This window comes from Rutilus rutilus, assembly GCF_951802725.1.
Source record: "Rutilus rutilus genome assembly, chromosome: 18".
NCBI lineage: Eukaryota > Metazoa > Chordata > Actinopteri > Cypriniformes > Leuciscidae > Rutilus > Rutilus rutilus.
In genome coordinates, this window is record NC_140231.1 from 31298021 (window position 1) to 31316781 (window position 18761).

At 37.1% G+C, this 18761-nt stretch overlaps 1 protein-coding gene across 1 annotated transcript in view; it reads left to right on the top strand.

Moving 5' to 3' along the window:
- The window catches only part of dym (dymeclin), an 80259-nt gene that overhangs the window by 20926 nt on the left and 40572 nt on the right, over positions 1–18761 (top strand). The window contains exons 9-13 of the mRNA XM_084386620.1: positions 9703–9888; positions 9977–10155; positions 11628–11753; positions 13268–13381; positions 13680–13774. Of these exons, the coding sequence (XP_084242746.1) occupies positions 9703–9888; positions 9977–10155; positions 11628–11753; positions 13268–13381; positions 13680–13774 (700 nt within the window). The remainder of the gene's footprint in view (positions 1–9702; positions 9889–9976; positions 10156–11627; positions 11754–13267; positions 13382–13679; positions 13775–18761) is intronic.

Genomic DNA, 18761 nt, shown 5'->3' on the forward strand with positions numbered 1-18761 from the left:
CCAAAGTTGCGAATTTAACTTATGGTCAAAATTGCAATATCATTTGCAAATAAAGAACTGTTTCCATCCCATGTGTTCAAGAGAACAAAAAAACTCACTTCCTGGGAAATTGGCACAAAAAATATCTGTAAAATAAAACTGGAAATCGCTGCAATGGGGGAAGCCACTGTGGCTCTTTTTACGTACATCATAAACTTGCGTCTCAGAGCGGCGGATGAAACACAGTAAACACTGTCATGTTATCCAGCGTTTGGATGCTGGTGTTTGGGATCACAGTCGTATGAGGGAGGGAATTAAACCGGCTCAGTCTTTGGCTCAGACATTTCAAAACCACCAAACCAATATTTGAGATGCTGTGCGATGCGATTGGTCCGCTGGTTAGTCCAGTTATCCAATCACATGCTCTGTTGAGGCAAAGTCACATGAATTTTTTGGTGCGCGTCGAGGGATTTATTCAGTAAATGTGTTTCCATGTCTGCTTATCGGATAAACAAATCATCCTCCTCAATTGAGCACATATATTTTTTGTGTGCATTTTTTTATTTATTTATGCGCATCTTGGTATTTCCATCCAGTGTTTTTTAATTTGTTGTCCCGAAATTCGCATAAAAATAGATGGATGAAACCATAGCTAGTGTTGATGTGTGTTTGTTGGTTATGGCTCAGCAGTATCATTTGCTTAAATGATGCCAGTGTTGTAAGATGAATGTCTGGGTCCGTCGAGGTTGAGCAGGGTCTGATTACTCTATCAGATAATAATATTTGTTTTGGTTGTAAATAAACCCTTCAGTCCAGTTTCTCGTGAATTTGCATGTGAAAAATCCCCACACCTGATTCACACGCTCCTCTGTTCAGCTTCGTCTCCGTCTGACTCCGTCTCTGATAACGTTGTTCTGTTTGAACAGACTCTTGTTTGACAAGCCTGTCAGAAACTAAATCCAGAGCACAGGTTCTCTGTGTGTTATTGACAGTTGTGTGTGTCTGTCTGTCTGTCTGGTGTCTGGCGTCTGGCTCACTCAGACATGTCAACAGCAGGACACAAACACACTTTTCATTGTGTGAACTGGACTCTTGGCTTGATCATTTACTTAATATTGAGTTACACACTCCTCATTGTGGGGACTGAATTCAGACCAGTGTCCATCACACACACACACACACACACGCATCCACGTGTGTCTCACTCTGGGCACCAGACAGCGCTGTGACACACTAACCTATAAACACACACTCTAAATTTGAGTCCTACTTTATAAGTTTACACTTATTTTTTGTAATTATAAAATTATACTTCATACTTTTTGGGCCTCATTCATTTTTGAACATTCATTCAATTTACAGAGCATTTTGTTTTGATCATGTTGCATGATATATTAAACTGATGAATGAAAATAATCAGAACCATTACTCTTAAATTAATTGAAACCGAAAGCGTCTGTTTCATTTTCCAGTTTTTAATTTTATCTGATCTAGTCATTTTATTTTATGTTTTCATGCTGTGGTATTCTTTTTTTAATTTCAGTTATTAAAAAATAATATTCAGCTACATAAAAAATATATTTCAGTTATTTATAGTTTTCATTTCATTTAAGTTTAGTCTAATGTTTTTTTTTTAATATAATTAGTTTTCATTTTAATTTATGTTTTATAATACTTAATATTCTTGGACATGATATGGTGATTACCAATGTGGGGTTGGTTTGCATTGAAACAAAAAAGGGTAAAATAAAATGTAATATTATATTATATTATATTATATTATATTATATTATATTATATTATATTATATTATATTATATTATATTATATTATATTATGTTTAAATATTATATTTCTTTACTATATCACTTGATTTATCTTTTGAATTGTTTACATATGCCTTTAATTATTCCTGATTTAAATGAAAAATAACTAACCAGAAGTCTAGAAAATTTTATATAAAATTTGATATTGAAATACAATTCGAAGAATATAAAATATTTTGTATTTGTTTGTCTTTTAGTGTAATTTTTCACTTAAAAGACACTTAAAATGAAGTATGTTTCTGAAATAAAAAGCAAACTGAAACTATCACAACCACTGCTGACTAAAATGAAAACTTTTTGTTGATCCAGTTAGTCAGAAGTGCGATTAAAGTCTAGAACAACATGTATCATCGACTGACGCTCTGTGGCCAAAAGATACAAAATGAGCTTGTTGACAGCTGAGAGTCAGTGCCAAGATGACGTACCAGTGTGTGTGTGTGGAATCCAGACAGTGTGTCTTCATTGTCTGACGGGTAAATCAGGCCAGCTAAATGGAGACACAAGCCCTGTGTGTCAGTCCTGTCACCCACAGTAGGAATTCTGGGCCTGATCCTGTTTCCGCTGCTGCGGGACGGAAAGATTCAGGCAGGATTACATGGCCAAAATTCGTCACTCTGCAATTACACGTGCCGGAAAGCCTTCTGGATCATATTAATGTTAGCTTGATTTAAACGTTTACGATACTCAGTTATGAACTTTCTGCTGTTGCCTGGGAAGCGGCTTCTAGTCATTTTGCAAAGTTGCATTGTTTTTAAGCTGCCCTAGAAGCAGGAATCTGATGGATAACCTAGACATTTATAATTTGTCTCTATGTTAAAAGAAACATATTAGAATATATCGCGTCCCAAATTGTTATTGTTGCCACCAGGCAGTGGCAAAGGTTAATAATTCAATCAAGCTTTATTATGTATTGTGTCTATTAGCTCAGACTTCCTGTTTCAAATGGAAACTTGTCAACACAGGAAAGAAAATTGGGCTCGACAGCTCATCAGATCACCAGCGTAAATGTGTTTTTTTTATATAATTTGATTCATAATGTTGGACACTATATTGACCGTAACTTATAAGTATAAGCTAGTTTGAGAGTAATGTCACATCAAACTATGGAAGCTTGTTTCTGCCATGGAAACAAATAATTAAAGCAATCACATAGCAACTCCCTAGAAACCACTCAGAACACATTAGCAACTGCATAGTAACTTCTTAGAGACCACTCTGAACACCTTAGCAACCCCCTAGAAACCACACCATAGCAACCACATAACAACTCCCTAGAAACCACTCAGAACACATTAGCAACTACATAGTAACTTCTCTGAACACCTTAGCAGCCCCCTAGAAACCACACCATAGCAACCACATAACAACTCCCTAGAAACCACTCAGAACACATTAGCAACTACATAGTAACTTCTTAGAGACCACTCTGAACACCTTAGCAACCCCCTAGAAACCACACCATAGCAACCACATAACAACTCCCTAGAAACCACTCAGAACACATTAGCAACTACATAGTAACTTCTCTGAACACCTTAGCAGCCCCCTAGAAACCACACCATAGCAACCACATAACAACTCCCTAGAAACCACTCAGAACACATTAGCAACTACATAGTAACTTCTTAGAGACCACTCTGAACACCTTAGCAACCCCCTAGAAACCACACCATAGCAACCACATAACAACGTCCTAGCAACCACTCAGAACACATTAGAAACCACATAGCAACCCCCAAAAATTCATTCATCTTCCATTCATCTTCCATTCAAAAATCCAAAACCATATCTCACAATTCTGACTATTTTACCATAGACTTTTACTCGCAATTGCAAGTTTATATCACGCAATTCTGAGAAATAAGAATCAGAATTGCGAGATATAAACTCTGTTTTTTTACTCTGTTGCTGAAGTTTATATCTCGCAATTCTGATTCTTATTTCTCAGAATTGCGTGATATAAACTTGTAATTTTATCTCACAATTTGAACTTTTTTCACAGAATGCTGAGAAAAATGTAAGAATTATGAGGTATAAACTCAGAATTTTGAGTTTTTTATCACATTTGTAAGAAAAAAGGTCAGAATTGTGAGATAAAAAGTCGCAATTACCTTTTTTTGTTTTGTTTTTTTGGTTCTGAAGCCGAATCAAGCTTCCATACCGAACTGATATGTGTGATTTATCCTCCCCTCAAAAAAAGGGATAAAGCAGTGCTCTCTGGGAAACACTTGTGCTTCATAAATCAGGGCGGTGATCTGTGCGATGATGGCGTCTTGATGTTTCTGTGTGTGTGTGTGTGTGTGTGTGTCCCAGGGCAGGGCTACTGAATGTGTCTTATGATCGTCTGTAATCATTCGGTTCTCTTATTTCTGCTAAATACAGTGTATCTCAGAAGAACATGTTCTGGTCCCATTTCACACCAAAGTCAAAAGAAAAGGGGTATAAACTTATTGTTTACACAAGAAAATAAAGTCTTTAAGGGCCATTAAGACCATTCTTTATGTTTGCATTATACAATTTTTTTAATTTTCATGACCAAAATTCTCAATAAGTAATTTTTACTCAATTCTCAGATTCTCATCATTTTTTTATTTTTATTTTTTATAATAAATAAAAAGGCAACAAAACCTACTATGATGTATAAATGATGTTTATCTTCATTAATGATTTTATTTTCATTATAGTAGTTAGCATTGGTGGAGAAAACATGCCTAATATTTTTATTAATATCACATTATTAAAAAAAGAATTTCTTTCTTCGTGCAAAATGTAATTAATTATATTTAGTTTATAAATATAAATAAAACATTTAATTACTTTATAATAATAATAATAATAATAAATATTAATATAAAAAGTAAAAAAATGTACATTTCGGGTGTGAGATATGACATTAGACATGTTGTTGACAGCTTTTCGTGAGATTCCTAATTGATTTCAGATTTACTGAACTCTTGGTTGCGTACTAGTGTGATACCGTGGTATATCTAAAGTACTCTGATGTTTTTGTTTTGTGTTCAATCAGTTGAACTTTTGATCTCTGTGTGTAACAATAACCATCCGTGCTTCACTACTAAATGAATGTAATGCTGAAGTGTTATCGAACTTGTGTCTGGCCTTAACAAAATCCTGCTATTGTGTGTATGTGCTGCGTAAGTCTCAAGGCCGTCACTGTGTCTGCATTCAGGATTAGTGTCGTCGTCTCACCCTTCGCCCTGCCCAGCTCAAACTACACTGAGAGAAAGAAGGACAGAGAGAGAGAGAGAGAGAGAGAGGAACCCTAGAGTCGAGAATGAGGGAGGAAAAGCTTTTAGGGTTAATATTTCCCATAAACCCTTGCGAAATGTATTTGAAGGTACATTGACTTGTAGCTGCAAATAACCCTCTTTGCAACCGCATAGAAACTCCTAGCAACTCCCTTGAAACCTCTCAGAACACCTTAGCAAACGTATAGCAACGATGCTCTCTAAATAACCGCATCATATTGGTGAGCTGTGCCCAGGCAAACACCATGCACACTTCCTGCTGAAACCACACTTTACAGGAAGTAGCGTCAGACAGGAAGTGTTTTATTAGCCTTGTCAGACATGACACACACCGTTGTCTCTTTCCCCCCTGGAGCCCAATGCTAGGATGTTTGCAGATGACTTTCAAAGAATCCTGACAATGCTTGATGTATATATTGTGTGCCACATATACTCTCTCTGGAGAGATGAGCGGATGTATTTAGTCTGACACACGCATGCATGATGTTCTGTCTGCCAGATGGCTTTGCATGAATAAACTCTTCTTCCTATTCGCGCGTCTACAGGCTGGCCTTCATGTCAACAACTGCTTTTCTAGGAAAATATCAGTCTTTAGAGGCATTTCTGTAAAATGTTCAATCCAAAATGCTCGGTTCAAGGGTTTCTGTGTGCATAACAATCGAACTTTTCAGAAGCATCACTTGATAACCCTTGTATATGTTGTTATCGCTGAAGAATTTGCTCTATGGACATTTTTAATGGAATTTCTACTTCCCTAATGGACACGAGATACAAGACTATATAAGACACAAGACTTCTCTCTCTTCCATGCTGTCTGAATCAGAGACTCATTCTGGATCTGAAGTTTCCCTCAGACTTTATAATGAGTAATACATCAGATGCTGTTGTTAGCCATGTGAGTTCTGAATTTGAAATGACATTCTCAGGGAGAAATCCACAGGGACTTTTATAGGAAAAGCACTATGAAAGGAGGACATAGACGTGAATGTGTGTTGTGTGTGTGTGGAAGTTGCAGCAGCATTTGTCACCCTCGGCCGCCTGTTTATGTACTGACAGCATTAGTGGAATGGAAAACCCCTGTGTGTGTGTGTGTGTGTGTGTGTGTGTGTGTGTGTGTGTGTGTGTGTTTGTGTTCTCAGCTCTGCTGGATGGCAGCCATGATGTCTTCATTTATCTCTGCTGTTAACACAGTCCACAATAACAACCCCAGGACACACACTGCCTTCTGTGATTGTGTATGTGTGTGCGATCACTATATATTCCCCTCACACACACACACACACACACACACACACACACACACACACACACACACACACACACACACACACACAGACCCCCTTCCAGTCCATCCAGAACATTAAATTAAACAAAGCTACATAAATGTGTCATACTGTACATTTTTTATCTTATTTTGTTTCATTTTATTTATATATATATTTAATTTATTTGTTTTAGAATGGATAATGCATTTGTTTTTCCTTCATTTAGTATTTCTATATATTTTTTATATTATTCTACCACATAATTCATAATTATGGCATAAAAAGTTGAATGATGAGATTTGATCATTTTGGATAATTATGATCTTTTTTTTTTAAATTATGATGATAGAAAATGGTCATAAAATCTAAACCCTGATTAAAGGGAGAGAAAGACATTCAATATTACACAACTTTTGTAACTTTTTTTCTCCCCTGAAGTCAACTTAAATGTTAATAAATCAAATACTCTTAGTTAATGTTATATTTGAGTGTTGTGCTGAAAGGAACAAGACAGCACACGGGACAAACAGTGAACGAAGGGACATATGAGTGTGTTTATGAGAGATTGTGTGCTTAATCAAAGGGGTGTTTTCGTCATCCATCATTTTTCCCGTCATAAAAGTGTGTCGATGTGTCTGAGAGTGATTACAGGCTTCTGATTGGCTCTGATGAGTGGATTGCAGACTCTGGGCTAATCTGCGCTCGCTCTCATTGGTCGACTGGAGGTCGCCACGGCGTCTCTTGTGACCTCATTACAGTTCCAGCATGATCTCAGTGTCTTTGGAACATGATGATGTCACATAAGGAACCTAAAGGATAGAAGCAGCCAATAATATCAGTCAAATGACCTTTTAATGTTATCAGTGTCTTAATGATATCAGGCGTCTAGGAGGGTGGAGGGCAGTTTTCGTTACTCTGTGACTTTTTTTCTGCCAGTGTTGTTGTTTTTATTTGCGGTGGATGTTTGTTAACATCCTGGCTCCAGATTAGACTGCTTCAGTCTGCTCGTGGGGCCGCCATGTCCAGCCACAAGTGATTAGACATGGAGACAGGCATCTCATTTCCATCTCAATTCTTTTCCGACCTACCTGAGACAATGCCTGAATGATTAGTAATCTGTTTAAAATCTTTACTTTTGGACTAATGTCTAACTCTTCTTGGTTTTTTTACACAATATTAAAGTCAACATGACGTCCAAATCGACTGCATTTTTCCTAATACTTGATCCTGGCCTTTCATTTGCACAATGTGTCATTCTAAAGAAGCAAAATTTAATGAAACATCTTTCTTTATTGGCTGATATCAAGTCGCTCTTGTTTTTTTTAACCCTTTCCCTCCAGTGTGAAATGTAATGGCCACTTTTCCTTATATGCTAGAATTCCCAATGTATTTAAACTTCCACGCCACCAAATATTGTTTTGAATCTTCAACCATAATTAAAAACGTGTGCTTGTATGAGTTCTCCTGATTGGCACTGTGCATTGCTGTAAGACATACGTATTTTCAAATAGACATTTACAGAGTCAAACCGAACAAAGGAGTGACTGTGATGCTGTAAAGAGCGCTGTGGAATCTCTAAAATACATCTGAAGCTCTTGAGGCAGAAGAGATTGTCCTTTTTTAGAGCCATTAGCATGTCCGGTTCTCTACTGCACTTCCTGGAGATTCTAAGAACGATGTTTTGCTTCAATTATTCCTCTTCTGGCCTGAAGCAACTTTTAAGTGCGTCACTATTGCAAGCCTTCTTTTAAGTGTGGTATATTCTGTACTTCTTTCAGCATTTTCTTCCATCCACTTAAAAGTCCCCCTGTAGTCAATAATTGTATCCCTTAAAACTCATCTTTGATCACCAAAATGACATATTTAAACGTTATTCTTCATGCCTGAAAATAGCCTGAATGTAACCCTTGCTTCATTTAGGATTATGCGGATCCATGAATATGAAAATTATGAATTGACTTCAAACTGCTAATCAAACCGCTGATAACGTGTTGCTAATGTTCCTGTTAGCCATCTCAGAGTCAGACAGCTGCCTTCTAAAAATCAGCATCCTTGGAAACGCATTGAACGTCAGTGGAGAAAGGCATATGGTTCAGCGTAACATCGTAATATAGAATCATATACATAATTTACACACGCTCGCTAAATGCACCAGATTTTTCATATAAAAAGAAAAATATATCGGGATAAGCTGGCTTCTCTTAAAACTCCCCTGCTACGCATAGGTAATGATATGCTAAAGCACGCCCCTCTCGTGACGGGATTGGTTACAACATATTTGTGATACAGAAAACAACTGCGATTTCAGACTGCATTTTTTTGAGACTGTCTTTGGTTCACTGCAGTTTTAAGGAGAAAATACTGAGTTTGACTTGTGAAATTGCACATGGTTTGTGTTAAAGCATATATGTGACCCCGGATCACAAAACCAGTCACGAGTCGCACGGGTATATTTGTGGCAATATAGCCAACAATACATTGTATGGGTCAAAATGATCGATTTTTCTCTTATACCAAAAATCATTAGGATATTAAGTAAAGATCATGTTCCATGAAGATATTTTGTAAATTTCCTACCGTAAATATATAAAACATTTATTTTTGTGAGTGAATGCAGCGAATCGTGAACATAAATGTAGAACTTTAAAGGAGATTATCTCAATGTTTTGATTTTTTTGCACCCTCAGATTCCAGATTTTCAAATAGTTGTATCTCGACCAAATATTGTCATATCCTAACAAACCATACATCAATGTCACCTTTATTTATATAGCGCTTTTTACAATACAGATTGTATCAAAGCAGCTTCACACTGATAACATTAAAATAATACAACAAAGTTTGTTTCCAGAAGAAAATTGCATCATCGTCCACCCTTAATAAGGCAGATCAATAATATTTTTGAATATTAAATGTCCCCAACTAAGCAAGCCAAAAGCCAAGGCAACAGTGGCAAGGAACCAAAACTCCATCAATGGAAAGCTTATCTTTAATATTAATCTCAATTTAAAAAAATTTACCCATGTGACGTTTGTGGTCCAGGGTCACATATATACACATAAACAACCTTAAAAAACTTGATTTTCACCATAGTGAGTCTTTAGAGGTTTCTTGCAGCAAATTCAGTTCTAATGAACTTTTTCACGTCCATTTTATCGTCTCTCAGATGAAAATCATGAAAATCATTTAGAAAAGTAAACCACAGCAATCCTTGCTATTTGAAGTGTCATTCATGTTTGTATCTCAAATAGTGCAGGAATTAATGTTTATGATAATGTTAAAAGAATGTTTGTTATGCTTGAGGTCACCATTAATTCAGTCTACTCCATGTAGAGCACACGTGTAACTGGTTTCTGTGTTATTCAGGTGGGTTGTGGAGCGTGTTCACGTTAGGCGGAGTCGGCACCAGACCGGGGGCGGAGCAAGAGCAGAACCCTCTCCCGCTGTCCAATCAGAGTCTGCTATTACTGCTGGTTCTGGCTAATCTGACCGACGGACCGGACTGTCCGAACCCCTACCGCCAGGCTGTTACCTGCTTCAAAAACACTCAAGGTTAACCAGACCGGGTTTATTTTTTAGTTTTTTTTAACGTTAATTAATTTCACAGAAAGTGCTAATGAAACTCTGTTGTGTGTTTCAGATACCTCGTCCATCCCGTCTCCTCAGCCTCACACGTTTCAGATCAACTTTAACAGTCTGTACACAGCACTGTGCGAGCAGCAGAAATCAGACCAGGTGACATTACTGCTCTACACGCTACTGCACCAGAACAGCAACATGAGGACGTACATACTGTCCCGCACTGACATGGAGAACCTGGTGAGCACACGCACGTTCAGCACCTGTCCATATGCGTTTCATAGTGCTTGCAGAATATATGCGTTCATTCAAATTTAGTTACAAATTCCTGACTCTTGTCAGATCTTTTTTTGTTTTATTTTTATCGGTTGTCAGGTCTTTTTTTTTTAATCTTTTTTTTATTGGTCGACCGATATATCGGATGATATTTGGCATTTGTTTAATTTTAGGCCAGTAAGTTCTGTTTGGCTGATGTGTTGGAAGCTTGTAAATTATTAGACAGAACTAGAGATGCACCGATTACAATTTTCTTGGCCGATTCCGATTTCTGATTTTTCATTGAGTTTGACCTGCCGATACCGATTTAACCGATTCCGATTTCATTTTTTCTAACCACTTTACAGCACACACTAATATTTATTTTCTATCTTTTCTTTAATAGAACATTTTGAAATTAAAAGTTAACTAAAATTAAACTAAAAGAAAGCTTATACTGTATATTCTGACTAGTTTACTAATTTTTTTAAAAAAATTTTTATAAAACACCATATAGTACTTTTACCCAAACTGAATAATAAAAACAAGTTTAAATGGGTAAATTTTCTATAAATATTATTTTCTGACATAGCCTACTCCAGTTCTTGTTAAAACACACTAGACATGCAAATTCTGTGCATTTTGGGCACTTTTTGTGTGAAATAATACTTATTTTGTCCATCAAAAGTGTGCTTTCACTTTAATTGAGCGTGAGCAGCAGCAAAAATAGACTCGGCGCCGAAACCCGCGCTTCACTGCTGCTCACGTGACGCTCCTGCTTGCTCACGCGCTGCTCCTGCTCGCGGTGTGAATGCACTTATTGATTAACATGCACGCCGAAAAAAATACGCGCTGCTCATGCGCCACTCACGCTTGCGGTGTGAAACGGCCGTAATTCACGAGGTTTCCTATTGCGTTCCGTTTGCACGTGTGATGCTGATGTTGCGCGATGTTAATCATGCGGCGCCCGGGTGCATTTGACCGGCATAAAATCGGCATATGTCAGACTAACCGGCCGGTCGCCGATCATGGCCGATCACGTGAAAATCGGCCAATTCCGGTCACGAGCCGATCAATCGGTGCATCTCTAGACAGAACTGTTAAACAAAAAAGTAAGCAGTATACAAAAAACTATTATAGCGTTTGCTTTTCTATTATGCATGTGAATTTCGTAGTGCTTGCCCTCGTTCAAAGGCAATTGTAATTTCTTGACTCCTGTCAATCATTCACATTGTGGACGGGACTTTTTTCACAGGGATTGTGTTTTTGTTTTGTGGTTGACTGATATATCGGCTAATATTTGATTACAGAATCTGGAAGTTGCCATATAAAGTATAATTTTTATTTATTTTTATCGGCTTTCAGCCACCCTGCCCATTAAGATCATCAATAGCGGTCGACCCCTAGTTTTTTGTTTTACCACAATAATAAAGTATCTTCTCTTTCTGTCTATGTAGGTGTTGCCGATTCTTGAGATCTTGTATCATGTCGAGGAGAGAAACTCTCATCATGTGTACATGGCCCTCATCATCCTCCTCATCCTCACAGAGGATGACACCTTCAACCGCTCCATACATGAAGTGGTGAGGTCACACACACTCTGTTGGATGAAATCAGATGAAACCATTGAATCTGTCATGAAAGCTTTATTTGAGAAGCTATAGTGGTTTAAGGCCCCGATATAGTACTTCAAGCTAAATTTTGAAGAATGAACTGATGTCACTAGCCTGACGTCGTCATACTCAGATTCTAGTCAGAATATGAGTCTGATACTGCTCCATTGGGCTGTTATTATGGGGCGTGTTTCAACCGAACCAGGAAAGAAAATGCGTCTGCACTCAACTGGATAGACCTACAACCAATCAGAGCAACGGAGTAAGTGACGTATGTTCTTCATTCATCTTTCCGATCGACAAATGCCTTGATCGCGGTTCTCTGTTCCTCTTTTAAAATTAATGCGCTGTCGATATCTTCGATAACAGACGCGATGGTGGAATCTACACATCTCAATTCTCCAGCGGCAGCCATCTTTGTTGTAAACGAATTCAACCCAAGCACTCTTTGGTGACGTGGATGATTATGTTACTGTTGATCATCTGTCCATTATCGTATAAAGCCCGTCCTGACAATTTGATTGGTCCGAACAGCTCTGGTTCGAGCATAGTTGCTCCACAACGGATCAAGTCCAGACCGAACTTCCCAACCTCAAATGTTGTGGGCGGGGCTAAGTTCGGCTGGCATCCAGGCTATGATGTGACGTCATTTCAAGCTGTTTGAAACAGCTTACCAAAGTATACTTTCCAGAAAAGAAGGTTCTGCTTTCTTAAGCTGATTTAAACATATCCACATCGACCAGATGCTTTCTTCACTGCAGTTTTCTTTGTGTGTTTATTTTGTTATTGGAAGGAAAGCATGAAGCACATATTTATATTCATCTAAACGTCGTTCTCAGCAGCGTGGGCGTCGTCGGGATGTTCGCTAACAGTACATCGCTGCTCATGTATTTCAAACTTATTTTTACCCCTAAGTGAAGAACTTCGCTGTGAGGATATCGGGGTCTTTAGATGTATATAAAAAATGATCGGATGGAGGTTCATGATTCCAGATCTGTAATTCCAGGCTTTTATTTGTCGCATCTTTGAATGCAGCAGTTTTTTCTCACACGCAGACACTGTTAGTTCAGTATATGCACAAACATTTGTTTGGAGGCTGTTTTTTTTTACTAACAATTACAGGGGTGCCTTGTAACACTTTACTTAAAGCCTTTATGTATAATGCATTATAAAGATTCTCATAATGTACATCACAATGCATTATCAACTTTCATCAATAATTCTTACTAAAGTTAAAATGCATTATATTATTTGCAGATTCCTTGTTGCATCTGAAATTGGTTATGTTTTAATGCCTTACACTAAAGGTTTTAAGTAAAGTGTTACTCAAATATTTTGAAGTCAGTAGATTTCATCTTAGTTTTATCATGCAATAAATCCCTGTTTTACCCTTTAAATAGAGGAACTTGTGCATTTATTATTTTATACATTTATAAATGATTATTATTAATTAATTTTTGTTTTCTCTGTTCTCTCTGTCTCAGGTGTTGAAGAACATCTCGTGGTATACTGAGCGTGTTCTAACAGAGATCTCTCTAGGCAGTCTGTTGATCCTGGTTGTGATTCGAACCATACAGTTCAACATGACGCGAACCAGGGTGAGACCAGAACCAGTGACAAAAACAATCATTTAAAAGTGAAGCTCCATAAATATCCAGCTCTTTGGCCGTGGGCACATGCAAATTTATTATGCAACAGCGAGACTCACAACAACCAGCTCATGAGATTTACAGGATTTTATATTAGATCTGTGAACACATTTAGTCCAGGGAGTCCAATGAACAGAGCAGGTTTTTATATTCAAAGTATAATGGAGTCATTTCATTCTGTTTTGCCCTGCGAGAAGAAACAACACAAATTATTTATGCATGGTTTTATTGATTTCCCCTCCTTCAGGATAAATACCTCCACACGAACTGCCTGGCTGCCCTAGCCAACATGTCGGCCCAGTTTCGTAACCTACACCAGTACGCCGCCCAAAGAATTATAAGGTAAGTCATCCAACAACTGACTAACTATTTGATATACTGTGTGTTTATATATATATATATATATATATATATATATATATATACATATATACATATATATATATATATATACACATATACATATATACATACATATACATACATACATACATACATACATACATACATACACACACACACACACACACACACACACACACACACACACACACACACACACATAGATAAACACATATCTCCCATGCCTACACATCCCAAAGCTGCTCTGTTGGATTGAGATCTGGAGACTTTAGTGAACTCATTGTCATGTTCAAGAAACCAGTTTGAGATGATTTGAGCTTTGTGACATGGTGCGTTATCCTGCTGGAAGAGCTATCAGAAGACTGTGGTCATAAAGAGAAAGACATGCTCAGCAAAACTCAGGTAGACTGTGGCGTTTAAACGATGCTCAGTTGATACTAAGAGGCCCAAAGTGTGCCAAGAAAATATCCCCCACACCATCACAGCACCAGCAGCCTGAACCACTGATACAAGGCAGGATGATCCATGCTTTCATGTTGTTTACACCAAATTCTGACCCGACCATCTGAATGTTGCAGAAGAAAGAGAGACTCATCAGACCAGGCAACGTTTTTACAATCTTCTATTGTCCAATTTTGGTGAGCCTGTGCAATTTGTAGCCTCAGTTTCCTGTTCTTATCTGACAGGAGTGTCACCAGTGTGTTTTCTGCTGCTGTAGCCCATCTGCTTCAAGGTTGGATGTGTTGTGTGTTCAGAGATTGTCTTTCTTCAGACCTCGCTTGTAACACGTGTTTATATGAGTTACTGTTGCCTTTCTATCAGCTCAAACCAGTCTGGTCATTCTCCTCTGACCTCTGGCATCAACAAGGCATTTTCTCCCACAGAACTGCCGCTCACTGCATATTTTCTCTTTTTCATACCATTCTCTGTAAACTCCAGGGATGTTTGTGTCCCAGTAGATCAGCAGTTTCTGAAATACTCAGACCTGCCTATCTGGCACCAACAACCATGCCACGTTCAAAGTCACTTAAATCACATTTTTTTACACTTTCTGATGCTAAATGCATTGAGTTGCTGCCATGTGTTTGGCTGATTAGATATTTGCGTTAACGAGCAGTTGTATTATAATAATAATAATAATAATAATAATATATATATATATATATATGAAGACTTGCAATGCAAAAGCCTCTAAGTGCCATCTGAAATTTTATTCTAGAATGAGCATTTTTATCAAGCTTGTATGTTTATGTTCAGTTATTTCACTTTAATGGCAATGAAAATTACCTATTAATTGTCATTTAAGTGAAATTACTTAACTTAAATGTACAAGCTTTATAAAAATGATCATTCTCTAGAAGAATATTTCAGATGGCACTTAGAGGCTTTTGCATCTGAAGCCTTCATATATACACACTACTGTTCAAAAGTTGGGGGCCTGTATACATATATATACATATATTATTTTTTGAAGGAAATTTTTATTCAGCAAGGACACATTAAATTGATCAAAAGTGACAGTAAAGACATTTATGTTACAAAATGTTACAAAACATTTCTATTTTAAATTTATGCTGTTCTTTCTGTTCACAGTTTGCACAAAAATATGAAGCAGCACAACTGTTTTCAACATTGATAATAATCAGAAATGTTTCTTGAGCAAATCATCATATTAGAATGATTTCTGAAGACTGGAGTAATGATGCTGAAAATTCAGCTTCGATCACAGGAATAAATTAAATTTTAACACTTCTTTTAACTTAATAAGCATAAGAGACTTCTTTCAAAAACATTAAAGTATAACCGACCACAAACTTAAGAACAGGAGTGGGTATATATGTAGTAATAATATATTTCAACAACATTTGTTCCTTTTTTTTTTTTAGCTTTAAGCCAAACTCTTGGCAGTTATTAAAGTATGTAGTTTATTTGTGAGTGTGTGTTAGCCCCTACTGTCGTTATCAGGTGAGTCCGTTTGTGTTCATGTTGAGAAAATGGGCTTATTTTCATCTGTCCAGAAACTGGATCTTGTTTGAGATCAGGAAGGTGAGCAACTGTTATAGAACAAACATGCGCTTTCTTCTAACACTTCCATTTAGCCAACGTTCAACACAAACAGATCGCGTTTCATTGCACGTTGTTTGTGATTCAAACACTGAATTAAAGTGAATGAAATGTTTGTTGACTTTGGTAGGAAAACACCCGGTCACCTCAGATGCTCTGAAACCGAGACGCTCAGGCTGTGGACAATCAACAGTTTGATTAGTTGGAAATTCAGGCTTTTGTTTCCTGAATAATATCACACATCCTTTTATGTAACATGAAAACATCGTGCCACGTTGTGAACAACAACGTAAAAGAGCATGTCCTCTGGCAGAGTCAGTGGCTTTAGTTTGAGCAACATTGCCTTCTTTTTTTTTATTGTCCTGTCATTCTGAAATACATGTTACCATGTTTATGTTTGGGTTTTTGGTGCCCAGATTTTGCCATGACTTCATCTGGAACAGAGCAAACGAAGCTCGGAGGGGATTTAGCTTGCGAGCGGTAGATTCCTTAAGGTTTCTTAATGGTTCCATTAGCGATTCTTTTAGTACTTTAGACCGATTTGGTCTTTTTTTGACCCATTCATTAAAAATAGTCACTCAAAAGAGTCATTTGTGAATTGGACTTGGTTGCTGTGTGTATGTTTGTATGATTTCGATTTAAAAAAAATTATGATTCCATTAACGATTCTTTTAGTACTTCAGACCGATTCAAACTTATAACGCATGAGTCTTTTGACCGATTCATTAAAAAGAACTGCTTAAAAGACACATTTAGGGATTCGAATGATGTTGTTCTGTATGTTTGTTGTTCTGATTTAGATTCTGCTTTCTTAATGATTCCATTTAATGATTCTTTTGTAATTTAGATTAAAACCAGTAACGTGACGTGAGATTAAGACTGATTTGGTTCTTTTGACCAATTCGTTAAAAATTAACCGCTCAAAAGAGTCATTCGTGAATTAGACTGTGTTGTTGTTTTGGTTTAGAATTTATTCTGGTTTCTTAATTCCATTAACAGTTAGTTTAGCATTTTAAACTGATTCAAAACAATACTTTTAGTATTTTAAACCAATTTGAACTAATAACGTGAGATTGAGACTGAGTCTTTTGACCAGCTCATTAGAAAGAACCACTCAAAACATCCATTCGTGAATCTGAATAACTAATGTGCATTAGTTCTTCTGGTTTCTTAATTGATTTAATTCAATTTTTCCATTCCTTTTAGTACTTTAGACCGATTCAAACTGTTAATACTTGATATTTTGAGCGTTTTGATCTTTTATGATTCTTTTAACAAGTTCATTGAAAAGAACTGCTCAAAAGAGTCATTAAAAAAATGTATGATTCCATTAACGATTCTTTTGGTACTTCAGACCGATTCAAACTTATAACGCATGAGTCTTTTGACCGATTCATTAAAAAGAACTGCTTAAAAGACACATTTAGGGATTCGAATGATGTTGTTCTGTATGTTTGTTGTTCTGATCTAGATTCTGCTTTCTTAATGATTCCATTTAATGATTCTTTTGTAATTTAGATTAAAACCAGTAACGTGACGTGAGATTGAGACTGATTTGGTTCTTTTGACCAATTCGTTAAAAAAGAACTGCTCAAAAGAGTTCTAGTTTAGATTCTGGTTTCTTAATTGATTCAATTATCAATTATTTTAGTAAGTTAGACCGATTCAAACCACTGACATGTTGTTATATTGAGACTGATTTGATTCTTTTGACAATTCATTATAAAGAGACGCTCAAAAGAGTCATTCATAAATCAGAATATGTTGTTCTGTATGTTTGTTGTTCTGATTTTGATTCTGGTTTCTTAATTGATTCAATTATCAATTATTTTAGACTGATTCAAAATGTCAACACTTGATATATTGAGTGTTTTGATCTTTTATGATTCTTTTAACAAGTTCATTGAAAAGAACCGCTCAAAAGAGTCATTTGGTGAATTGGACTAGATCGTTCTGTGAGTTTGTTGTTCTGATCTAGATTCTGGTTTCTTACTGATTCTTTTGTTATTTAGACTGATTCGCACCACTAACATGTGAGATTGAGACTGATTTGGTTCATTTCTTTCGAGTCTTTCGACCAATTCAAAAACCTCTCAAATTTTGACCATTTGTCAGGTTTTGTATGCGTGTCATTCAATTCTTCCAATTCCACATACATTACAAACTCACAGCGCAGCCAAAACATAATTTCAGTGGCGGCACAATCATAGTCATTGAAGAGGTTCTGAATAAAAACTAGCTCTTGATACCCAGTAAAAACTTCTCCTCAGTCACTCTCTCTCTCTCTCTTTATTTTACCTCATTAGGAAGAGCATGATCCTGCCAAAAGAAAAAATGTAGCACTAAAACGGCATTACATTTACATTACATTTACATTTATTCATTTAGCTGACGCTTTTATCCAAAGCGACTTACAATTGCTATATATGTCAGAGGTCGCACGCCTCTGGAGCAACTAGGGGTTAAGTGTCTTGCTCAGGGACACATTGGTGTCTCACAGTGGATTCGAACCCGGGTCTCTCACACCAAAGGCATGTGTCTTATCCATTGCGCCACACCACACCCCATCATGGCACGCTCTTCTGAAATGTCAGCCATTTTTTTTTCTCCAGCAATGTCAGCATTTAATTTTATTTGTTCCTTCTCCTTCAGTGTGCTGTTTTATTTCCCTTCTCTCTTGGCGGAGGGATTGGCAGGCAGCGCTCGTGTGTTGTTGGCATAGTCGTTCCTGGCGGGTGGAGATAATGCTCACCCGCGGTAGCAACATGTACCGTTTACTTAAACGCCCGTAGCAACTCTGCTAATGACGGGGGAACGCAGGGGCCAAGAACACTAATTGTACATTATAGTGGCGGCGCAGAACTTCCTTTTAAAGCTGACGGTGTTAGCGGTTAGCTCATAA